Here is a 26,401-nt window from a genome sequence, read left to right as displayed (position 1 = left end):
CAATGAGATTTCTTTGCATTACAGTACTTGAGAATTGAGGAATAAAATCTATTAAATTCTCATGAAAATAGAAAATAGGTTCAAAAGACCTTAATGGTCCTAAAGCAAGCAAACATTTGAGATGATGAAATATGATTTTCCCCATGATATTTGCCTCATGCTGTTGTTTTATACAGACCCATTGTATATCCATCAGCTGATGTTCTATTACTGTTCCACATGTCATAATCTTTCCATAGAAATCATACAAAACCATCTACATCTGTCTTAATGCTGGTTTGTTAGTCCTCAAGGGAACTTTTTTGGTGACGAAGTGCATACAGTACCTTACATTTTCTCATGTTATTGAAGTTTAGAATTCAGTATTTATTTAAAAATATTTTTAAAATGATTTGTTAGTTTTTATGTTTAAGTCAATGAAGAATGCACTTTGATGCCTTGAATTCAGAGCGTTCAGAAGAGCAGACTGAAGTATGCCTTGTCGTCGTCAAGCTCAAACAGTCTTTGATTTAGCTGGTATACTCTCGTTTATGCATGCGTGAGGTCTGTTCATGCTACAACACCTTAGGAAAGACTTTTACCTACAATGAAATATCTTACCTGATATTCTAGTGTTGACGTACAACCATCTTGTATCTGCAAAATGGACATTTCTGTGTGACTATTGTTGTTTTTTTGGATTTGTTTTCTTGCTCTTCTCAAGTAAAACACCACTGCTTATAGATAAATGCTGTTTGAAACAAAATACAAAATGTGTTAGATGGTTTTGTGTAAGCCTGACATTCACACATAAATCATCACGATGAAGACATTCCATAAAGTACTGATATAAAAGAACAATAAAGAGATCTTCCAGTACTATCATTGATTTTGTGTACTTGAATTTGTAATGAATCTCAAAACTGACGATTGTTCCGTTTCTCAGTTTATTATTTACATTTTAAGCTAGTTTTAATGTAAAAGAAAACATATACAAACCAAATAAAGACAATTTTTACAAAGTACAGATTATGCAAATTGACGAGACTCTTGCATACATATAATGGCATAACTAGACAAGACGGGAGGAATTACATGTGAATTGAGCAGCACAGATTAATGTGATATCCCTCATTTGCATGATTTTGTTTTTTTCTTTCATTTTATTACCATTTATCTAAAAGCTACTAGACCTTTTGGCTGTATTATTCTTAAGACCAATCTTGATCGTACCACAACATGTGCAAAGAAATTGCTTTATTTTGTGGTAAAAGCTGCAATAACACAAGTTGATGACTGTTAATGAGAATTAAACACATTCATGCACAGACAACTTAGTGAACGCTAGCGGCCTCCTCATTGGTGCACTGATACATATTCATGAGGTGGATCAGACATCATTTTTCTTGAAAACAAGGAACAGGGATTGGTGTATGTACAGTATGTTACAGTAGGGCAGTCCTGAGCAATAGACGACAGAATCAGTCCTCATCCTTTTAAACATTTGGGGCGAATTCACTAAAGTTGTGGTACTTTTGCTCAGTATTTCAGTGCAAAAATCAGTTCTATTTCACTAACCTCACTTTTTTTGGCCACTATTCTGTCATTAACCTAATTAAAGTAAACTTAAAATAAGCAAATAATAATGTTTTCTTGTTTTAGCTGATAACTGATACTAACTCTAATCTATACTTCATTTTGTATATTATATTTCTATACTATATTTTGTCTAAATAAAAAACTAAACTAACGTTATAATGTACAGTATGACAGATGGACATTTATTTTGAGATTTGCTTAAGGTTACATTAAAGTTATTAAATTATTATTGTGTTAAATATGAACTTTAAGTGTGTCTTAGATAATGACAAAGGTAATTTCAATTTAAAAACACGGTAATTGAGCACACACAATTAAATATTCAATAAATTCTAATATCATCCAAAAAAACAATGTTTTACTGGTATCCCTGTTGATTTGCATTCATGTTTAGGGATTTGGGTGCGAAAAGCTCACACAGCGTGTTCAAATGTGGCCACTATTTATTCAGTGAATCCCCCCTCTGTTTACTAAATCTCCTCTCAGGATCTGTTCAGGGCTGCAATGGCTTTTTTGCTGTAATACCAGCACAACTAAACAGGACTTCAACAACCCTGCGCTGTGTACAGTACTTTAAAATTTTCCCATGAGGGTAGTTGACCTGTCATTGCTGCCAGTGTGTGTTATGTATGTGATGTGTGAATGGGTAAAGTGCAGTCTATTCTGTGTGTGATGGGCCACTTTTCACTTCTCATCCTCGTCTCCCTCGCTCATGCTGCTGATGGAGGCTGAAGCACCCTTCGGGGACGAGGGCGGTGAGGTTCTGGGCATGGCCCAGCGGGAGGGGGGTGACGGGGAGCGGGATGGGGAAAATTCCCTTGGTGGGCTGTTGCTGGGTGAACCGCGCGGAGATAACGCCTGGATCATACGTCCGCTACGATCCTGAAACATCTGCTTCTGGAAAAATGAAAAGGTCATACTATATACAAATACACCATTCAAAAGTTTAGGGTCAGCAGGATTTTTTTTTTTTATTAAAGAAATTAGTTGGAATGATTTCTGAAGGATCACGTGGCACTGAAGACTGGAGTAATCAGCATTTTTAAAATATAATAAAATAGAAAACAGTTATTTTATATTTTAATAATATTTCACAATACTACTGTTTTTACTATATTTTTGATGAAATAAATGACCCCTCTGTGAGCATTAAACATTACACATTTTTACTGACCCCTTTTGAACGGTAAAGTGTGTGTGTGTGTGTGTTTATATATATATATATATATATATATATATATATATATATATATATATATATATATATATACACATATACATATACACACACACACAAATAAATACATATTTGCTTACCCATGTCCCATCTGGGCCGAATAGCTCCAGGAAGTTCCCAATGAACTCGCGTGATTTCTCCTCCCACTTCTGGATAAGATCATGGCTCTTCTCTTCCACTCTATATACAAAGTGCTTGGACTTCTCCTCCACTGTCCGCACTTTCTCTTTCATCTTGTCCACCTGATTCTGCAGACGGTACTTTTTTTCCTGTCCACAAACAGTTCAGCGTCGGTTCAGCAAGCATTTTATATATGTCAATGGCATTCAAAACACACTTTACTTTTGTAATGTTTCGTACTTCAGAGAAAACTAGGATTTTCAATGAGAACGTTTTATTGATTTTAACTATGGGTCAAATTATGCAACACTTAGTAATGGAATGTTTTTGGTCTATTTTTTATCTTTTTTTCCAAAACTATTTAAACATTCATATTATCACTATATTTATATATTCAGTTCATACATATAGTGACCCAAATACACCCCTCTATGATGAACATGTTTAAATTTATGAATTAAAATGTATTTAGATATATATTTTTTGGTTCAGGTTGTAACATGTCATGTGATCCCAAAAAGTAAATATTTATGAATTAACAAAAATTCTCTGAAAAATGGTTAGAAAAAATATGTTGATTAATTTGTTTCAGAAAAGTTTTATTTATTAAAATAAACTGAAATTGGTTCAACATTTAAATACATTAAGTTCACTTTCTTACATTAATATAACTGACATTCAGTTCTTTAGCGGTGTAGCCCCTCTGCAAGTTGCGTCTAGCGTACACGTCATAGTCTCTCACTATCCGGGTGATCAGGTCGGACGTTGAGATCCCTTCTGTCCTTTTAGTGGGCACAAACATACCTGAGACACTCAAACATGTTAGACCTGGTCTGAAGCACAAACATACACATGCTCTTAAGCGAAGAATGCTTTTCTTTACCTGCCTCCTTAATATGCTTGTAGACGTCCTCAGATCCAGCAGAGGAGTATGGGATGTCATCATGTGCCACAAAGTCAATCTAGAGAATATGAACCAGAGGGTTAATCGCAGGGAATTATGGGCACGGTACTGTGCTAAGACTTGACTAACCTTGTGTTTTTCTAAAAAATCTGGAGTAAGAGTCCAGGGCGCATCACGCAAAATCTCATCGACGTAGCGACAGTGTCTCAACGCCTCGTACCGCTCGTCTTCCGTCATTACGGTGAAACCCTTGAACTTGTGAGTGAGTTCATCACTGCATACTTAACACACACACACACACAAACACACACAAATACATATTTCATCAGTTTAGGACCACACAATTCTTAATTCGACATCTCCTACAGAATACTGAAAAGTCTGGATCAGTAAATTAAGTGTGTCTGTACCTCCAACTATAAGGTAGGCGTTTGGGAACAGATTCTTAGCCTGCATCAGGGCGCGAGCGTGTCCAGAATGAAAAAGATCGAAGATGCCATCTGCATAGATTCGCACCGGCCGGTCCACTGAGAATGGGAAATTCAAGACACGTTTAGAAATTATTAAGCATTTTCCTGGACATACACAAAAAAATTGGTTTATACATTAACGTTCAAAAGTTTTGGGTCACTAAGTTTTTTTTTTTTTAAACAAATTAATACTTTTATTCAGCAAGGATGCATTAAACTGATGAAAAGTACCAGTAAAGACATTTAGAATGTTACAAAATATTTATTTCTCAAATAAATGCTGTTCTTTTGAACTTTGAATTCATCAAAGTATCTTGAAAAAAATATTAAGCAGCATAAACTTTTTCAACATTGATAATAATAAAATGTTTTTGAGCAGCAAATCAGCATATTAGAATGATTTCTGAAGGATCATGTGGCACTGAAATCTGGAGTAATTATGCTGAAAATTCAGCTTTGCCATGACAGGAATAAATTACATTTTAAAATATATTTAAATAGAAAACAGTTATTCACAATGTTACTATGTTTACTGTAATTTTGATCAAATAAATGCAGCCTTAGTGAGCATAAAAGTCTTATTTAAAAATGATTGACCCCAAAGTTTGAACGGTATTGAACGCCTTTAAGATGGTCATGTTCAACTTTTTCCTCAGTTTTACCTGCCACAAACTTAAAAAAGTCCTTAAGGGCATCAAAAACCTTTCAACCCTTCTCCTTTGGTCTCTTCTTCACTGTAGCCGAGCTCAGTTATCGTTGCCCAGCAGAACTGTGGTATGCGAGAGCTTTGTGACTGTGAGAATCTGGGTCACAGAATGAACAGGGAATCCCTGAATCTAGTCTTTCTGTTTCTGATCCCAGTGGTGGGCTATTCTACAAGCACTGCATTTTCCTCTGCCACTGATATGGGATCAGTTTAAGTAGCTTAACTTATCAATGTTTGATAGGATTAGAGAAAAGGGTCCAAAAGATAAAAGTAAACTTGTTCTTTTCCAGAAAAGAACTTTGAAATGTTTTTTTGCACATGTACACTTACAATACACATTTTTTGTTACTTTTTAATAAATCAACTACCATGGGTCTTAGACTTAAAGCCTTACTTGTTTTTGGATTGTGTCAATAATTATGCATTCATACATAAAATATATATATATAGCTTAGGTTTCATCCTGTTAATTTTCTTGCAATTATATACAACCCCATTTATATATAAAATGCAATAAAATTCACAATCTTTTATTTGTTAATTCTCTTTAACCTTTATTTAACTGACAAATGTACAAAGAAATGATTTTCAAAGTGTTCACTGACTGACTAAGTGTATTCTATTTCTATTTGTAAATAGAAACAAATTTTCATTTTGATGGCAGCAACACACTCCAAAAAAGTTGGGAGAGAGGCAAAAAAAAAGTGAAAAGCTTTAAGTTAAAATTTAAGTTAAGAAAAATTTAAGTTAAACTCTTTTGAAACAGTCCACAATGAGCAGGTGAACTGGTAATAGGTGAGAGTATTGTGATTGAGTGTAAAAGGACCATCTCTTTTTTGCAAAGACGGGTCATGGGTCATCACTTTGTGCCAAATATCATGAGAGAATTGTTAAACAATTCACAAATCACATTTCTATAAGATTGCAAAGAATCTATGTCTTTCCCCATCTACCAAAAATATTGTGAAAAGATTCAGGGAATCCAGAGAAATCTCAGTCTGTGTAGAGCAAAGCAGGAGACCTCTGTTGAATGTGTGATCTTTGAGCCCTTAGACAGCACTGCATGAGAAACTATAATGCAACTGTGTTAAATACAGCCACACAATATTTTGGAAAACCGTTGTCACTTAACACAGTCTGACGCTGCATCAAGAAATGCCACTCAAATCTCTGTTTCGCAAGGAGAAAGCTACACATCTGTTCAATGTAGAGATACCGTGAGTTCTCTGGGCCCGAGCTCATCTCAGATGGGCCAAAAGACAGTTGAAATGTGTGCTGTGGTCAGATGAGTCCATGTTTCAGCTTGGTTTTGGAAAAAATGGACATCAAGTTTTCATGGTCCCTTTCAAAGACGAAAGGGACCATCCAGACTTCCATCAGCGACAGGTGCAAGAGCAAACATCTGTCATTGTATGGAGTTGCATCAGTCCAAACAGAAAGGGTGACTTGCATTTGTGTGAAGGTATCACTGACATGGAGGCGTATATTGGGATTGTACACACATTTAATGGCATTAAGATGACATCTTGGGAAGCAAGACAATGCCAGGCCTCATTCTGCACATGCAAAAACAGAGTGGTTTCTAGACACTCTACACAGTAGACTGGATGTGCCTGACTGCTAGGCAGAAGTCCAGATCTGTCCCATCATGAAAAGGAGAATCAGACAACGACGACCACGGACTGTTGAGCAGCTGTCTTGTATCGGACGAGATTGGGCAAAAATTCCACTTACAAAACTGCAACAATTAGTATCCTCAATTCCCAAACATTTAAAAAGTATAATTAAAAGGAAAGGTGATGTGACACAATGTTAAACATGCCTCTGTCCCAACTTTTTTGGAGTGTGTAGCAGCCATCAAAATCAAAATTTGTTTATATTTACAAAATACATTTAAGTTGGTCAGTGAAAAACTTTTCTTTATACTTTTGTCAGTTAAATAAAGGTTAAAGAGAATTAACAAAATCACAGATTCTTGATTTTATTGCATTTTACAAAACTTTTCTTGAAATGGGGTTGTAATAAATCAAGATATAATGAATGAAGTTATGCGCTTCAATAAAGTTAAGTTTTAGTTACTATGTAAGAGCTTGAGATAGCATATTTCTGAGTGTGTTACACCCAGTTACAGAACTACTTCATGATGTGAGCATATTAATTTTCTTAGGTTATAGCGTAACAGGAATGACCTTATTGCAAAAGTATTTTTTTAACTAGTGTTTATCTTTTTGTATGATAAAGTGTGAAGAGAGAAAGTACAGACTGACCGGGCGTCCCGAGTCGAGCTTGCTCTACAGTCAGCTTCTCATGTGGCGCCCGACACTTACAACTCGTCTCGGGGGTAAATAAGGCTGGCTCTATAAGAGTCTAAAGAGAAGAATGAAGAATATATTGATTTGAGAGAAATTATGAGAAATATATATACACATTGTAGCTTCCCAAATAAAATATTGTTTAGGTTAAACAAGCCTAGATCCTGCTGACTTGACATCCTATCTAATCTTCTCAAAAATGTTTTCCTTTTTGTAGTAATACAGGTTATTATCTGACGTATTGATTTCAAGACAATCTGTGTAACAGTGTAACGCCGAATATTGATTTGTCCAGTAGAGGCTTCTCTGATATCGTTGACTAAAGACAAATCATTCGTCCACAGCAGCACAGAGTGGGGGAGATGCTGTACATAACACAGATATTTCAATCTATTCAAACCTCCTAGAGGCTTATTGCATAAACAGAGAACAAAAGGTCTGCAGAGACTGTGACAACACATGGCATATCAATGTATAGCAAGGCAGCAGGGATACACTTCATTTTTTGTGCATCTTTCAGTTTAAATGTGGGGAAGAATGGGGTTAGTTGTCAAAAGTGTATTGAATTTTGGCTAAAAATGAATGAAATAGGCTAAAATCAATTTCGATATGGAAAGAATTTATTAAATATAAAATATTATCTTGTTAAAAACACTGTCCACTTCAAGTCTGTATTATATTAATAGCTGGAGCATATGCATATAGTTACTAAATAATTCATGAAAAAGGAAAAAACAGTAACATACAAAATGATCAAATTATTGAGATGTGGTTTTATTGTGAAACTTTAACTTTCTTAAAACTTTTTTTTGAAGTATTCTAATTTAAGACAGATTTGAATTTGATCTTTTGAAACAATGTTATATATTTAATGGGTTTTTGTTTAATAAAAACATTGACCACTTCAAGTCTGTATTATATTAATAATAGTATATTATAATGCATTTTATATTTGATATATTAAATAAAATATATTGTTAGGCAATGGGGTTTTGCCTAATAAAAACACTATCCACTTCAAGTCTTACATTATATTGTTTTTTATATATTATATTATACATAATTTATTTTATATAATGTATTCTATTTGGGTTTTTGCTTAATTTAAGGAGTAAAATAAACATCATGAAACAACAAAATGAAAAAGGCAACAAAAAATATCAAAACATTAAATTGTGTTTTTTGGAGTTCACTTGTTTACTCAACAGTACATTTCTAAAAAATGTTTTGCATTATTCTAATTTAAGACCATTTTGAACTTGGTTTGTTTGAAACCAATACAAAACCTTTCCTACAGAAAAAAATGTATTTATGAAATCAGGAGATATCAAGTATATAGTGGCCTTTGACTTAAAACTTTGTAGTTACAGAGATATTATCCTAAAGCCAACCTTCTATTGTGACAACTAGCCCCGATCTGTTTCCATAAATGTGGGCGGAGCCACCAGACACTGCTTAAATAAATACTGGTCAAACACAATAAAATTTACATTTTACAATGAAGATATGCAATGTAGGTGTGATATGGAGGAAAAATCTCCATGGAGCGATGCATGATTCATTCCCATAGCAACGGAGATGGTGTTTCAAAGGATGCTGGGTACCTTTCCCAGAATTCTATACAAGGTGAAGAGGAGGAGCAACATCACAAAAGGGCAACCTGCAGATAAATGCAATCTGGATGGTGTCTGTAACATTAGCCCTGCAGCATCCAACCAATGTGTTGGCTCTCTCACTTAAAAACAACATCTGGTAGATGCAAAGGATTAAAAGAGCTGATAGCAGCATTATGACACGGCATTAGCACAAACACACACACATTCAGTACAAAACATCTCACTTTAACTGCAGTTTCACAAGCTCAGCGTCACCCAGACAGCAGGACAATAAAAAGGACAGATGAAAACAAAGAAAAAGTGATCCAGCCTCTCCTCAACGTTTCACGGATGCCCTCGACGACAACAAAACGCATATATCTCACCGTTCGTGGCAGTGGACAGGTATGTTCCAGCTCCTCCATGATTTCTGGAGGGTCCAAGCCAAACAGGATGTGACTCCACCTGTACCTGACTCAGCATCAGTCTGGAGGCGCTTTTCTAGCCGTTAGCCGAGCCTCGGTCAGGGATGCTCTACTCCAGCCTGTGTCTAGATCCCGCCCACTCGCTCTTCTCTTCCTCTCAGCCCCTCCCTGCGCACACACACAGGACCTCTATGATGGCACAACAACAACAAGGAAGAGTCTGTTGATGAGGGCAGTGGCAAGTGCGGGGAGGACCAATCAGCAAAACATGCCCTCCTACCTAATTTACATACGAGAGTGTGATTGGCTGAGCAGGCTATAGCACCATCACTGTGAACCCACTGCTGAGTATCTCTGAGTGCTCTTCATCTTGCTTCTTCATTGTGGTGGCTGGTGGATCACAAAGGCTTGCTGAAAGAGACAACAATACAGTTAAGTTGGGATAGTAACGTAGATTTCTCATCTGATCCCCATTTATCAGCCCTAAACTTTAGACATGACAGTGAAGTGTAAGGCGTTTGTAGCAATTTGTATTCATTTTCCTTTTCATACTATTAAAAACAACCATGCACCGTTATATTTTAGATTTAAAAATAAAGATATTTTAAGTTCACGTGACGTATTTTTATATTTATTAGAATTTTTGTTCATTTGCAAACATAGGTTTAACCATTTTAAGCTATGCAAAACAAAGACCTAAGCTGATTTTTTTTATTAGTTTTGTGTAGTTCTGAAAACATTGACTACTTGAATTTGGTCCGTCTGGCGAAGGTCATATTTTTATATGCAGGTTCGATATCATTTTTTCAAAAACAGGAAAAAATCTAAAACAATTAAATGATTGATGATTATAAATAATATCCTAATAATATAGTTTATTATAATATTTATAATAATATAAATATATTTATGGTAATTTAATTCATATACAATAATTGAACAGTAATCTATTAAAGCTTACCACAGTTCTGTGCTATTTTTATTTATTTAATTGCTTTTATGTAATGTTTCATTTTTTGTTTCATAAAACAGGTATTTAATAGATTACATACTACCATACATATAATACACACACACACACACACACACACACACACACACACACACACATATACATAAATATATATATATATTAGAAACATCATGGCCATATTCCAGGAAGACAATGTCAAGATTCATCAAACTCAAACTCTGAAAGAATGGTTGGGAGGGAGCATGAAGAATCATTTTCACACATGAATTGGCACTTCAGAGTCCAGACCTTAAAATCATTCAAAGTCTTTGGGATGTGCTGGAGGGGACTTTACAGAGTGCTGGACTTTTGCACCGTCAACACAAGATCTTGACCAAAATTTTACGCACCTCTTGATAGAAAAAAAATGTTGTAATGTTATTTCCATCAAGAGATGCATCAACTTTTGGTCAAAATCTTGTATTGAGGACGCAAGAGTCAAGAACTCTGTAAAGTCTCCTCTAGCACTTCATGTGTGAAAATGATTCTTCATGCTCTCTCCCAACCATTCTTTCACAATTTGAGCCTGATAAATCTTGACATTGTCATCCTGGAATATGGTCATGATGGGTCTTCCTACGTGGTTGTTTAAGAAATGAAAATCTACTCAAGTGGGGTTAGAAGAACTGTTGCACATATAACTAGAAACATAATCACTGCAATAATGATCCAATCATAGACTCTTAAGCATTTGCCTATTTAAATCCATTTATTTTTTTATTTTTTTTGCCTGGCAGTGTATCTAATAAAGCTGTAAAATATTGCTATATTATATTTTGTTTTTCATTGAGATTTACTTACAGTTCAGAAAACATTCTGAGAACTGTTCAGTTGTTATCCACTTGGTGGCACCATTGTTTCAATTTAAGTTAGTGTGTTTGAACAGGGCACAAAGTGGTTATTGAAAATAGTTACAAGATGCTACCGAATAAAATAAGGGTTGGAAATTAGACAAGCAGTACTTGTTAATATTTCCCCATACAGCTTCCATCCATTTACTGCTGTCAGTCCCATGGCTAATCAAGTTAACAAAACTGAACATTTTTAAGTTTCTTAATATTAGTTGACAATGTTTCATGATAAACAGGATCAAGAGTAGCTCCATTCAGCACAAACTTTTCCCTGAACATGTCCTGTGTGCATCTCTCCATTGAGTGCCAGTGTTGCCCTCATTCAGCAGGTAATTATTTCAGTAACAGGACAGAACAGAAGTGCTTTGAAGAACCACCCCCTATGTGGTCCAGGAGAGCTGGCGAGAGATTCGATATCCTCTTATGTGTTTTCTGTGAGCTCCTCTCCTCATAAGCATGAAGACCGAGTCTCATTTTCCTCTTAGACTGGGGGTATGTACTTTTGACTGCTGTATCCCCAGAGACTCAGAGGGCAACAGTACTGTGAATAACACTTCTATCGGTGGGGCCGTAGCTAATTGATTCAACTCTCACGGCTTTGTGAAGCAGCTGCGCTCCAGCTCAAAAAGGTTATCGGTCTGTGTCATAATCAAATAGAGAATAAACAGGAAGATCCTTGACAAAGAGAAGAGACTCTTCCCTCCAAGGCGTTGAGAGGGTCTGCGGGGAAAAAACACTTACTTTTTAAGACAATTCCAATGTGATGATAAGTGTGCTGATTCAAGGTTAAGGATATTCTTTTATCTCTCTTGAATACTGAGATTCCCCTGAGAATTGTTTGACGTAATCTGGCTAAGTAACTTCTTTTAAGTGACAATAATTTCATTCTGGCCTTACAAACAAACTAATTAATTTTTCATTTTCACAGACATGCAAAATAAGACACTGCAAGGGACATGCATGCTTATTTACTTCCTAATCAATTTAAATGTTAATTAGCATCCACTGTAGCATCCTTGCTAAATGAGTAAGTGCATGCAAGACACACTGTAGGAATATTTCATGCTAAATACTAGTTTTAAAAGAATAGTTCACTAGAAGAAAAAATAAATCATAATTTATTCATAAACATAAGTATAAGTCATGTTTTATTCATCAATTAGTTACTATGCTAGAATTCGATTTGCTATTTAGGTATTTAGACAAACTTCTCATTGTTTGTATCACTTGTCTGGTATGGGCTGCGTTTCACAAAAGCATCGTGAGGTAAGTTGATCGTAGAGACCATTGGTTGCTGGCAGTGGTTAGACATCGGTCTGCCAGTAGATGGCAGAGTGAGTGATGGTGCATTGAATCATTGACAAAACCGATTCGTTCAAAGCCAAAATCATTGAAGTGAGAGACTGTAAGTTTTGAATACCTAGGCTATATCTTCTAAATGCGAATTTTGTCATTGTTTTTGAGCACACTAGCTTATAGACAACAGTAAGGCTAAAAGCCAAAACAAAAAAATCAATTTTGATTTAATCGAATCCTCGTCCAACGCGCAATGGGTTGTGGGCAATGTTAGCCGTTAACGGTGCACGGATTTGCACTTCGGATTCTAACAGTAAAAATAATCAACCGGTTATCTTTGAAATACTCATTTCAACATACTACGATTTGGGACACACTAATTCTAATGTCGAATACTATTTATTTAGTACGGATAGTATGCGAATTTTGACGCAGTGTTGTTCGGAGAGGCAACGGTCAGTTCTGCTGTAGTTTTGTTTGGAACTAACTTATGTTCGTCGGCGCAGCAAAGAGTCGAAGCAACTGTCGATATTCTGGCTGTATCTTAAATGTAAGTAGCTCAATTTCAACTACTTTTTAACGAGCAATTTTTATATATTACACTCACCTCTGGTGGTGGTGGGTTGCAGAGTGGATAATTTTGGCATGAGGCAGGTCTGTTCAACTGTTTCCTGTTTTCTCTGTTTACTACTTTCAGCGGCTCTCTTCCTCGCTAACAGCACGGGAATGCACCTGCCCTAGTCCGATAACGATTCACGAAGCTACTCTAAGCAGGGGACGCGTCGCTAGACCCTTTTTTACTGAGGCACCAGGCACGGGCGAGCCCCAGTGAAATATTACTAACTTAATGAGTAAAAATAATAATTTTCCCTGATAGTACTTCATTAATCACGTCGTGTGATGAAATTAAGAACAGTTTAAATAAAACTGTTCAATGCACAGGTAGTTCCAGTCAGTTAATCACCGTTCTATATTAATGCGCTCCTTCTTTCATAAGCACGCGCACACAGTTCAGAGATTTTTTGTACACAGCCTGCACACATTATGAAGCAGAAGCTTGTTATTAACGCGGCCCGTGAATTTTAGTAATAAAATACTATTTTTTTTTTTTACTATTAATTTGCTATTTGCTGTTTGTATAAAAGTAGGTTCATGATGGACCCTTTTCATATTTCCGTGTTTCTCAGAAGCGGAAGTCGTCATAGTTGGGTCAACTTCTGTAGTGGTGAATGAGAGACTACATCAAATATACTTTTTTGTGTTCCCATTTGGTCAAATATCAAAAGAAAAACTCCTCAATAGTGTTTTCAAAACTTTTAAAAAAGAGGAAACACATTGAGAGTGATTTATACCGGTTGTTAGAAGAGAGAAATATGTCAATTTGATGCAAAGGTAAAGTATAGTGTTTATGGACAGTCTAGAAAAAATGATAATATAAAAAACCTTGCAGTATTTATGATGTTGATGACTGTTAAAACGCATCATCACAGTCTGTGTAAAGGGTCTATAGAGCTGGTAAGTCCCGCCCCTTCCGCTAACCCCACTGGACCTCTAGGTTGAAAAATCGTCAATGCAAGTGAATGGGAGAAAATAATTATTTTCTGGTTCCGTTTGAATTGTGCCATGAATTTGAACATATGTTGTCTGTGAATTTTTAATATAATTTTTTGTTTAAAGAATGCTACAATTTAGCGGGTAGAAGTTTGATACGGTTAGACTTTGAGTGAGAGCACTTTGTGGACTACAACTCTTCGCTGCTTTCGACGCGTTTGAAACGTCACCACCACTCGCACACGGACACTAGCTCACGGATCCCGCTAAACATGGCTGTGTCTTTGGTGCACTTCACCGCCTTCTTTCAGGGAAAGGAAAAAATCGTTGAGGTAGGGGCAAACCACGGGTAAGTCAACTTTATGGGGTGACGTCACATAGGCGACATGTAGTCTTTCTCGTTATGTCTTTTCCACAACTGCTAGCCGAAGAATCATACCATATACTGTCAACTCGTAACATGAAAAATTATATAAAAAATTCACAGACAACATATGTTCACATTCATGGCACAATTCAAACGGGACCAGAAAATAATTATTTTCTCCCATTCACTTGCATTGACGATTTTTCAACCTAGAGGTCCACTTGGGGTTTTACGGAGGGGCGGGACTTACCAGCTCTATTTCTATTAGTAGGAAAATGCTGCAGACGGAGGTAATTCACACACACATCTCTCTCTCTCTCTCTCTCTCTCTCTCTCTCTCTCTCTCTCTCTCTCTCTCTCTCTCTCTCTCTCTCAACAATTAATTCAAATATAAATTATCGGACAGAATAGACCTAACGAGTTGTAACTCACGAAAATAACCCTGATTTTCACCCATCAGTCAAATATTGCACTGCAACATCAACAGCTTTAACTTGTAGTTAACTTGTAGTAAATGACCACAGTATAAGCAGGATAATCCACTGCTAGCTGTGCATTAAACAATATGAATGCACTCCGCTTCGCATCTAACCTTAATTACTTCGCAACGGGTGGTTCTTCTCCTCCACATTGTGCATTAAAATTGTTTAATGCACCACTAGCTGTGGATTATCCCTTATGTATTCCTTTCAAATTTCTTATTTTTTTGACAAAGCAGTTATGTGGGAGAGACTACTGCAGGAAAAATCAGGAGAAAGCTGATGTCAGAGTATTATGATGTGAATTCATGCTGACATGCATGTCAACAATAGAGTGCCTTGATTCCCATTGTTTTGTCAGACCTATGTATAGCTATTCAGGCAATATATATTTAGAGTGAAAAAGCTTAAGCCACAAGGGCTTTCTCAGTTTGAAGAGCTCTGTGTGAAACGCGCTCAGGACAATTGATGTCTTTACGGATCGCAGCTAGTTGCAATAAATTAATTAACTTGCCCGATATAGAGCCTTTGAAATAAAATTTATGTCACAGCAGGAGCAATTTCCTGACTATAAGGGCCTGATCACACATGCTCTGTGTGAAAATAAAGCCTAATTATGTCCGACATCTGGTTTGCATAGTTAAGAATTTTCATATGATAAAACAACAAACAAAGCATCACATACCATTTGTTTGATGAGAACCCCAAAGCTACACAGCATCCATCTAATCGTTTACTATAGATAGCTTACAGGTATGTGAAGAATCTTGTTACAGCACCCAAAGCTGTGATTCTGGATTTAACAATGTCAACAGATCACCAAATGGCACCGTTTATTTTGGGCATCACTAATTACACCCGGTATTGAAGGCTTCTTATGAAAGTGAAGCTTCTGACAGCTATGGAAATGAGAATAGGAATGACGCTCTCGTGTTTGCCTGCAAGTAGTGTGACTGTGAGAATTTTAATGAGGTGAGCGCAATATTAACAGTCGCAAACAGTTTTTGTTTAGGTCCTGGTGTGAAGTCCCATGTTCTGTTGTTCCAGCAGTTTCCATCACTGCTGGTTGTTTGATGACGCACGCAAAGAAGTTGGTTATCGTGAAGGGTTATTGAGTGCTTGTTTTGTAATCGGAGCACGCATGTGCTTTGTTTAGTGAATTTATTTTGTTATTGCAGTCTTTGATTTACCAAGATGTGACGACGAATCACTGTTAAATTTCCCTAAGGCTTTCCGAGCTTTATTTTATTGGATGTATCATGGCCTTAAAGTTAAGTATTTCCGCAGCAGAACATGATCAGTTTTGAGAATGCACATGTACCCGAAGGTCACGCTGTCGTTGTGTCGGTGGTGGGAGTGATCAGGCTCTCCCTGTAACACTTTCTGACTGGTTGCACCTTCGGTGATCCATGAATCATGAAACGGGAGGGACCGACATTTCCTAAATGGAAGGTAAAGTGTTGTTGTGTTGGCCATCCACTTCTCAGGGAGATTGCTGTTGACCTGTCACACACAGAGGGCATGATGGGCAGAGAAGGGAAGCTAACAAAAGGGCAATGATTTCATGCCCGTCTGACTTAATCCAAGTGACCATATAAAGAAAGACGCTCAGTTGGACGTGTTCTTGTATTTTTAGTCCAGTGTTATATAAATTAAACTGACCCACTTTGCCTGGGACATCCAATTATATGGAATCACATGGAGGGAAAACTGTGTCAGGAAGTCCACAGACCGTGATTTCCCACTGAATCATATTTGTCCCGTCGACTTAGGGGATTCATTGGAGCAACCGGTTCAAGGTGTCACAAAAATAATGTTTTTAATAAAGAGTCACATTACAAACACTTGGCCATCAAACATGAACATGAGCAATGATTTTTTTTGTCTAAATTGCTTATGAATGCATTGTTGCATTGAATTGAATGTGACAATTTACATAAGAATGGTTATACAAAACATTTACACAGAAATTTGTTATAAGAAACAGTTTACCCTGAAATTTGGTCTGTTAATATTTTCCTGAAGAAATCCCATTTATTTAATAAAAAATAATGCACTGGATTGAAGGGTCACATTTTTAACTCAGCATATTGTGTAATGAGAGAGAAGTCTGAAAAGTTTTTATCAAGATGTGTCCATTCACAACCAATGAATGTTAATGGGTCATACATAGGGAATTAGCTTTTTTAGAACACTTGAGATTTCCTCTTTAAAATATTGTTTTGATATTTCTGACATCATACAGTATTTAAGGGAGTGACATAATTTTTGACCATATGGTTAAAACATGTTTCTGAATATTTGTAGTAATCTTGATTTAGTACCTTTTCAAAAAGTCAAGTCAAGTCAAGTATGCTTTATTGTCAGTTCTTCCACATGTACAGTACATACATACAGAGAATTGAAATTACATTACTCTCAGACCCATTGTGCATACAGATAACATTAACAATAAAACCTAAAAATCTAGATCAAATATAAAGTATAAAATACAACTATCTAATAAATAATAATAAAAAGCAGCGCAAGACACATGGCAAATATGAAAAAATTCCCCCAAAATACCACAAATTTCCACAGTTCCCAGAATATAAATTCAAAAAACAAGCTGATTCCACTTGCTTAGCTTAAAAAAAAGAAAAAAGAGCACAACGTTCATTAATTTGTTAACTAAAATTATATAATGATGATATAATAATGATACGAATGATATAATAACAAAGCATTAGTCTATATTTTCCTTTGCGATAAGAGGTTACCCTATGAATTTATTTATTTGATATAAAATGGTTTTCCATATAAAACCACTCTGGAAAAATGAAAATAACATCTGAATCCTTCCTAAGAAAAACTGATAACCACTTGCTCCAGTCTTCTCTCAAATGATGATGTGATGTTGCGTGTTTCGTAGGGTATTCTCACATGATCAGATATGAGATGGAAGAGACTCTGGCCACATTTGCCATGGCTAACATTCTGCACGATCTGGCTGGTATCCTAGAAAATCCCAGCATGCGAGCTTGCGTCCTTGAAATTACATTCCAAGGTTTTTCTAGCATTTTTTCATCCATCTAGGACATGCTGCTACAGCAGGAAGTCATGCGCTTTCATGCTGTGGCCTGGACTAACTATAAAGGCAAGCCGCATTAATCACAGAGGTCATCCCCAACCCCTCCACCATTCAAGGCCTCATTAAAAAAACAGTGACATCATTCACCAAGCTCAATATTTTAGCTACAAGACAAATTGTTACTTTTTTCCCACTTTTCTCTGTTCTCAAACACTCTGACTAATCTCCACAGTGTCAATAAACCTGAGAAATCAGACTATTATTACCCAAGCTTGTCAAAAAGCTCAGGGCTAAATTATTTTTATATTCTCATAATCTCAGCCAGAGTGCAAGACAAAATGGAAATATCATGCATGCAAATATTCGGTGTTTGCCTCTGGGAACAAAGCCCACAGAAATTCCCTTTGAAGTGCCAAACGTGCTGAACCAAAGATCCAGGCAGGAGGTCATAAGCTCTCTTTATTAATTGCTCTTTAATTGGAGTATGACCACGTTGTAATTTGACCAATGAAATGTAATTAAACAGTGATGTAGTTACAGCATCTAACACCAGGGGCTAAACCATAGGGCTAAACTGAGTATGCTAACCAAACAAACCCTGAGCTGCAAAGTGTGTAGCTGTGTATTTGTTTAAAAGAACGTATTGGTGCCAAACAATCACCAATAAAAAAAATTGTGTGAAATACCTGAACGTTTTTTTTCTTAGAATACCATTAATAATTGATTGCAACAAAACTATTAAAGACACACCAAGCCCCCAATGTTTCGGAAAACATTGAAGCTTCCCCGGGCGTCGCCATTGATTAGCAGACCATCACCTGCTGTTAGCATCCCATTGACTCACATTCATTTTGGCGTCACTTTGACAGCGAATAACTTTACATCTGAGTCGTTTAAAGACTCCATTTGTCCATTATTTATTTCTAAAGAAACACGAAAATGTATAAAAGGCTCCATTACCTTGTATCTTTCGTTATGGCCCCATAGAAGCTGTTTTTGTAAAAATAGGCTAACGATTGCGTCATAACCACACGACTCTCTGTCGCACAGTAGAGAGATTACCGTATGGACGGGAGGAGAAGCTTGTGGGCAATCGGGGGGACGTGGAGGCAAAATGACAAAATAATGAATCAGAATACTTAGCAAAAGTTGCTCCTGCTCCTAGCTCATGGACAGCTCACACTCTTCGTCTATGCAAGTTTCAGAAGGGAATGATTCAGATTTTTCTTGGCACAGCTACTAGAAGACAGACGGGTTGCTCACGTCACATCTACGTCGTCAAGCTCAGTTTGAGTCTGCGCAGTACGCTCAGCCATCAGGAAGTGAGTGCTTCTAAGTGACTTCACTTTTCTCCGTTGAATCCAATGGGGTCGCTGTGTCCATTTCTTTTACTGTCTATGAGGAACACTATGCAGTTTCCGTTTTTCTCAAACAGCGACCCCTAGAGTCGCTGTGGAGTAATTTTATTTAACGTTACTGTCCTAAATAGCACTCACGCAGAGCCGTCTCTCCACTCTTCCGACCGCGTTTTCTTGCCATGATTCACGTCTGAAATGCGTGCTAGTATAGAGGCTGCTTCATATGTTGTTGATGTATGTGACGTCTTGCCGTAAAGCAAGTCGTGATTCTCGCGAGATTTGGCGGGGCACCACATCTCAAACCTGCATTGCTGGTTTTGCCAGCGGCGTCCCCCCCACTGCTTTGCTATCGGGATGATTCGCCCTACTACGAGTTCGTTTACCATCTAATTAATGATTTCGAAGCTGTTATATCAAGGTACAAATCTTGCATAGTGTGCCTTTAATATGAATTTGTTTCTTTAATCACAATGGTTCCGGATAATTTTGAACATTATTCGATTATTGATTTGCGGTTCAGTGAGGGATCTTGGTAACGATTCAGTGAAGCTGTAAATATAAATATAAATATAATACTTTAATTTAAAAATTAAAACAATGTGTGTACATTTCTAACACTTCTATTACCATGTTATATTTTTACTATGTAATAAATTGTAGGGGAGTTTCTAATAGAGCTGCTGTAGGAGTTACTCTAAATTTGACGTCTTTCACTCTTCTCTATTTTTTTTTAAATGAGAAACTGAGAATGCAAAAATAATATTTGCTGCAATGTCCCATGTACCTCTAAAGAAGTTAGCGACCATTTTAGATGCTGACTCCTAATATTAAACACTTAGTTAGCGTCTTGTTAGTGGGCAAAAATATCTGATTGAGTTGTGCGCAATTATGCGAAGATGTCATTTTAACTCAATGGATCTAATTGAGAGGTTGGGCGGTTTGAGAGTTTTAAACATCTAATTGGTCGTCAGCACACCCTCTTCTGACACTATGTGAACTGACAGAGTACGACCGCTGGGAACAGGCAAATCTGAAAGAAATGACTTCTCACCAAATCTGCATTTGACAAGTGACAAATTAGCCTTTTGAGAGATGTTCTGAGGCCATTACAGCGGTTCTCGTATCCCATGGGGCCGCTTACAAAGTGACGTTCACCCTACACTCTCCATCCAAATTTGTGCAAAGCTGCATCAAGTATGGAGACAGTTTGATTGCGGCTTTTCATTAAGTCCTACAGAAAAAAACAACTCTTTTCATGTATAAACAACCTTTGAGGGTTTGAAAAGTGCAGTATTTCAACACTTGTTAGACCATCTGTTAATTTATGTGATGACTTGAAAGTGACTAACATCAGAAAAAAAAAAAAAAAAAAGTGTGAAAGACTGTTGATACCTCATCAGCAGCTAATTTTAAGGCAGAAGCCTCTATGGAGTTGAGCCCAAAGAATTTTAACCCTTTACAGCGAGTGATCTATTTTAACACACTTACCGAGCTAATTAAACAGCATATTTTTCACAGAACTCCCACACAGCTGGAGTTTGGCTACATGGACTGGCTACACCCCTGCAAACACAGTGCTATGTGACAAGCCTGACCTTTTTCAATTTCTTTGTGCTGTGCTCTCCAACATGCCAGGCACGCACCTGCCTGTAAACGCTATTATGTGCTACTGAGTACGTAGAAAGAATCCCGCTGAACGACTTTTAGTTTCTTGATGTACAAACACAGTCAATGTCAGTCAGAGTTCAGAAGTCAGTAGTCAAATCGCTCACACAATGTGGCAATTATCTCCAGTGGCTGCCAAGCGTTATTGTCGCACATCCATGTCACCTGTGATATTCTGGCACCAAATATTCCAGATCAGTTGCTGGCAGTGATTAATGTAAGGTGTAATGCTCTTGGCCGAGACAAGCCGCCACATTTGCTAACTTGCTGAACCGTCTGTTTCATTGAGCATGAAAGCTTCCGAACTGTGTAAAATCCAGTGCCACTCTGGTTTGCCATAAATAATTTAGATTATGTGTACGCAAGACATCCTGTTATGCAAATGACACCTTCAACTTATTTCATTTTTCAAAATTAGATTAAAGAGCTAAAAACAGAAATCAGGTGCTGTGAGCTTCACTTTTGTGGAATACGTAGCCCTTTAATGCCTCACCTTTATATCTAAGAATAGTTGAAGATCACACATTATTTAATTAGCTGTGGTTTCCTGGTTGGAGTGATAATTGATTTAAAATGTGGTCAGTGAAGCTCTCAAAGAATGGGAGATGCAATATACAGTATGTATTAAATAGAAAGCATCACTTTTACTGTTGCTCATATGATTAAGCTACAAATTATGCTGCTTGTTGCAGAGAGTGGTGTTATTTTAGTATTATTTATATACAACGTGTGACACTATGTAACAACTAACCTTGATTGTGGCTTTTTTGCTTTTCAGAAAATGTAAAAATGTAGTTTAATAATATAATTTAGGAATATAAATGTATAATTTATTAATGTGACTGAATGCCTCTCATTAAAAAGTCTCCAGCTTGGCTGCGCTTGTTTGTTCCTGCTTTAAATGATGGTCAATTTGTGCTTGGGAAAAGTTGGGTGTCCTTAAACCTCTTGGTGCAGTTAGAGACTAAAGAGCTGTCAGCTGCCAGCAGACCTGCTATTAAAACGAGGGATAATTTGGAATATGTCTCAAATCAGATTTTCTGTTGAAATGGTGAGTGCTAAAGAAGAGTTTTGGATGAACAGCAAATTGACCCCTGCCATGGTTCTGTTTTTAATTGGCTTCCAACTAAATTAAGCTCAAGTTTAGAAGAAGTCACTTAAATATTGTCATCCCAGATATGGCAGGAAGATAACATCAAGCGCTGAAAAGGTCTCGGGCTGTCTGTACTGCTGCAAATGACCTTATGATTCTGTAAACCCATAACAAAAAAGGTGCAGTGAAATCTTTGAGGGATGAATAAATTCACCACTGCTTCAATTACCCCAGGCAACATGTGATACATTTAGTGCTCGATAATGTGTTAATATGTTTTGAATAATCAAAAAGTAATTTGTACATTTAAGCCATATTTTTATGTCTTTGCATTATAAGTCTATTTTGCTTACAGAGGCTGCATTTGATCAAAAATTACATTTTAAAATGTAATTAATTCCTGTGATGCAAAGCTTAATTTTCAGCTGCCATTACTCCAGTCTTCAGAAATCATTGTAATATGCTGATTTGCTGCTTAAGAAACATTTATTATTATCAATGTTGAAAATAGTTGTGCTGTCTAATAATTTTGTGGAAACCCGGATACATTTTTGTACCATGATAACAGGATTCTTTGGTGAATAGAAAGTTTAAAAGAACACCATTTATTTCAAATTTAAATTTGCTTAACTCTTTCCCGCCCGCGTTTTTTGAAAAGAATTGCCAGACAGCGCCAGCAATTTTTATCATTTCTACAAAAGTTTCATGGCCCCCAGAATATTTTTGTTGTATGAATAGCTGAACATGCAATATATCAAAAGAACAGAAAAGAACAAAAAAATCCAGCTTCATGCATACTGCACACTTCATGCATAGTTTTCTTATCAACACTTGGTTGTGGGTACGTCTGGATCGGATTCAGAATGATGATGAAAACAGAAAACAGTAGATCGAGTCCATCAACGGGGTTGAACTGAAGCTTGAACTGTCCTATAGTTCGTCCTAAGTCGACATTTCATTCAGTAACATTAGGCAGTTTTGATTTATATGATGCTTAATGTTGATGATCGTGTTATTTTACACATGCATAATTACATATGATATCGATTGTTTCTGCTTTTTTTCACGTGGGTTCACGGAGATTCTATTCTTTATCAAAATAAATTATCACTAAAATGTTTCGCAATTCTTCATCAAAATAAATTGAACATTTAACATTCACAATTACAGCTTATTATGAGCAATACAAATTTCCACCATGAATCTTTAATTGACACACCCCCAGCTTAGAAATTGGGCTTATTGAGTTTCATCTGTTCTCATCCCGTAATAAGATCATTCCAGCACAACTTAATTATATCTTAATTCTGCTTCTGTTCTTGGCTTATTATAACATCGTGCAATATTCTAACAGTTGTACTGTGAAACTTTTTTTTAAACTGAAATGCATATTTATATTGAAAACAGCAGTTGCACATGATGCATCATGTTCTTCTGTCCAACCACACCAGCCTGTAGACGTACTTAACACATTCTTTGGCATTACAGAAATAAGACAATGAACTGATCTCCAGGTGTCTGTGATGTTCCGATGGGCGGCGGGCGACGTTTCGAGGATGGGGTGATTAATGCTCTGTCAAGGGTTCAGGAGAGAACGTGGTGATGGCTGCGGCATCTGATTTGCATATCTACTCTAAATAAAAGCTGGTGAGTCATTGCTTTGAAGAGTGTTGAGAGGCTCCATGTGTCAACTCCTGTTGTGCTTTATAGATATCATTATGAGCTCCTGGGAAAGCCACTGCAGTGGATTCACGTTTACATTGTTGCACTGCTCTAGAGGTGGTTGGCAGCAATGGCCAGGGGCGAAGCTTGCTTGATTTCTCTCTGGCTTCTTCATTCTGGGTTGTGGGATGACTGCTTTTAAACTTCAGATTGAAATAAACATCACAGCTGGGCAACTCACCTGTTAGTTTAGATAGAATTTAAAACTGAAAGGAACGTTTTCATTTCGGGCTGAACTATCCCTTCATGACAATCATGATAATAAAGGAAACCTGATGTTTTATTGGAAAACAGTGTATGTACAGTCCAGTAGTCCTGTGGCAATATACTGTTTGCAATACAATGCAGTTCACACAGTGTGAATCATTGTGTTTCTTGCCCATGAGTCATGACTTCACTTTCGCTATTGTTCTTTTGAGTCTTTCCTCAATATTGCCAACAGAGTCGTTTAGGTTGCAGCTCACTGAACGGAGATAATCCTGAGAAATCGACAACCTACACTTTAATTACTCTGGAGCTCTATAAAACTTGATGCACATTGAAGCAGAGCTCTAAAAACCCAACTTCTACTGGACAACTTCCGAGACTCGGCTGCTTGAAAAGTACAGGCTTTTTTAGATGCGAGGCAATTCACCTGGAGGTGTGGATTCACCAATCACATTAACAGATCTGAAAGCTGGAGTGTGGAATTTTGTTCCTCTTTGTACATGGCACATGAAGCAAATGCCGCATAATGATGCACACGTACAGCTTTTCCTCAGGGCAAGAATATGCAGAGGTGTTTTCTGTCCCATGAGCATGGGAATAAAAGCCATGCAATTCTTTGGCTTACAAATTTTGACTCATAAAATGGAATGGAATATATGGAATAAATGAAACCATTTTAGGACCATTTTGAACGTGAGCTTGAATTCTTCTAACATCAAATCAAAGCTGGTCCCTATAGACTAAAGCATCATGAATACATCTCTTTTGACATTGAATATGTGGGTGCTTTCAGCAAACGCTCCAACTACGTCAGAATATGAAAACGGTGCTTCAGGAAGAATTACAAGGACAAGTACTTTTTTGTCATTTTTTCTCTGAGAACACACTGACCTGTCAAGTATAAAATTTTCACTCAAGTTTTAAAAAAGGGGAACTGGAGCAAGATCCTTTTCGAAAAGTTACTTTGCACTACTGAATTTTTGTTTGATTTTGAAAGTCAGTTACATAGTGCACCAGTAGCAGGGCATGCTGTCACAAAGACAATGTATTAAACAGGCTATTTAATGGCTTTCAGCAATAATAATTAATATTAATTGAGCTCAAAATATAACTATACATACATGTGTGTGAAAATTATAATATATAGGCCTATTATATAATCTCAAAACATTGTAAAGATGTAATTTATTAAAGATGTGAAATTTATAATTAATAGATATGTATAAGAATTTTATTGCATAAAATTACAGCATTTAAATCATGTGCCTAGCCCTGTTTTTTCCCCCCAATTTTTAAAATCATACTCTAACATATGCATCTGCTAAGTTTTTTTATTATAAATTAATAGTTCAGGTTCTTCTAATTCAAATTGATTGTTATTGCTCATTAATGCGTGTTGTGACATGTTTGCACTAAATGCAATAAACAACATCTCCATTTATTGCTCTAATGAACTGCTAATGTGCAGCGTGAAAATACAATTACGACAAAACCGAGCTTCTTGTTTTTACATCGGCTACACGCCGTCCTTGCTCAGTAATGACATAAACCGATATAATAAAGCTTAAGGTGTGTGCTTCAGAGAGAACGCCGGCTCTCCTGAGACGCTGGAGACTTTTTCAATTTTTAGACACGTCAAAGGAAAATTCAATCCACTGTATTTATTTCCTTCATTTTCAGAGACTGGAGGAGATTCTTTTTAGCGGATCGACATTTTTATTGATTCAGTGCCATATTCTGTCCTCATTTCAGAGAGAACATCAAGCTGTGTTTTTTCCCTGCTTGATGTTAAAAGTTGGAAAGAGGCCTGGAGAGGGAACACTTTTTAAGCCTAAACTATAAAGATACGTGCGCCACTCCCTTGAGAGAAGCTGACTCATCCGATGAGCGCCTGTAACTCACATATCGATAAATTCCACTGCCAATTCACCATCGCATGGCATCTCCTTCTAATTGATCACGGACATCTGTTGTCATTCTGTCCCAAACAAGATGTCAGCTTTGTTTACTGCAATCACTTACGCTGATAACTTCTCTCAACAAGTGAAAAATAAACAGTACACTTACTGCAATGAGAGGTTGGCCGAGCATCTCAATATATTCGTCTCTCCACGCCCTTAAATTATTTTTTGCTAAGAGGTGTCTTCTGATTTATGTTCACATAGAATTGACTGATGAATGACCATGTGTCTGTGTAAATCAACAACGTTTAATTAAGCAAATTCAGAGGTGTCTCTCAACATTGGTTTCGGATAGGAATAGGTTGTTCGAAAATCATTCTTGTACATCCCCTGCCTCGAGTGCGTGAATGAAACATGATTTGAATGCAAAGAGTCGTTTGACGCACAGTGAAGCTTTACGTACGTTCTTTTTGCACAATTAG

At 36.8% G+C, this 26,401-nt stretch overlaps 2 protein-coding genes across 9 annotated transcripts in view; one reads left to right on the top strand and one right to left on the bottom strand.

The window, feature by feature from the left end:
- Positions 1-914: 914 nt before the first annotated feature.
- Positions 915-13,274, bottom strand: pcyt1ba (phosphate cytidylyltransferase 1B, choline a). Of its 4 annotated transcripts, none has more exons than XM_081352703.1 (10): positions 13,114-13,274; positions 9,628-9,758; positions 9,309-9,536; positions 7,283-7,382; positions 4,250-4,366; positions 3,969-4,120; positions 3,819-3,897; positions 3,597-3,739; positions 2,896-3,084; positions 915-2,475 (listed from the first exon to the last, which is right to left on the bottom strand). In XM_081352703.1, exons 3-10 carry the CDS (start codon positions 9,345-9,347, stop codon positions 2,263-2,265), a joined length of 1,032 nt encoding a protein of 343 aa, XP_081208829.1. In that variant the 5' UTR covers positions 9,348-9,536; positions 9,628-9,758; positions 13,114-13,274; the 3' UTR covers positions 915-2,262. The 4 variants fall into 4 exon arrangements, with proteins under 4 accessions (XP_081208829.1, XP_081208831.1, XP_081208828.1 ...); XM_081352705.1 differs by having other exon boundaries at positions 915-2,472; XM_081352702.1 differs by having other exon boundaries at positions 9,309-9,515.
- Positions 12,924-26,401, top strand: part of crhb (corticotropin releasing hormone b) — a 27,222-nt gene continuing 13,744 nt past the window's right edge. For 2 of the 5 annotated variants that reach the window (XR_014029195.1, XM_081352709.1), the window contains exons 1-2: positions 12,935-13,056; positions 23,578-23,736. The gene's annotated coding sequence lies outside the window, so the exon portion shown is untranslated. Of the gene's footprint in view, positions 13,057-23,577; positions 23,737-26,401 lie in introns of all 5 variants that reach the window. The other 3 variants (XM_081352707.1, XM_081352706.1, XM_081352708.1) reach the window with 3 other exon arrangements.

Source organism: Scardinius erythrophthalmus (genome assembly GCF_964197995.2).
Source record: "Scardinius erythrophthalmus genome assembly, chromosome: 22".
Taxonomy (NCBI): domain Eukaryota; kingdom Metazoa; phylum Chordata; class Actinopteri; order Cypriniformes; family Leuciscidae; genus Scardinius; species Scardinius erythrophthalmus.
Note: the sequence above shows the minus strand (reverse complement) of the source record. Positions and strands in the feature narration are given on the sequence as shown.

Excerpts from the sequence above, each read along its gene's own strand:
- pcyt1ba (XM_081352703.1), bottom strand. The coding sequence starts at position 9,347 with ATGGAGGAGCTGGAACATACCTGTCCACTGCCACGAACG. Across the intron at positions 4,121-4,249 it reads CGCCTACCTTATAGTTGGAG|TATGCAGTGATGAACTCACT; the intron begins GTACAGACACAC and ends GTGTGTGTTAAG. Across the intron at positions 3,898-3,968 it reads ATTTTTTAGAAAAACACAAG|ATTGACTTTGTGGCACATGA; the intron begins GTTAGTCAAGTC and ends CATATTCTCTAG.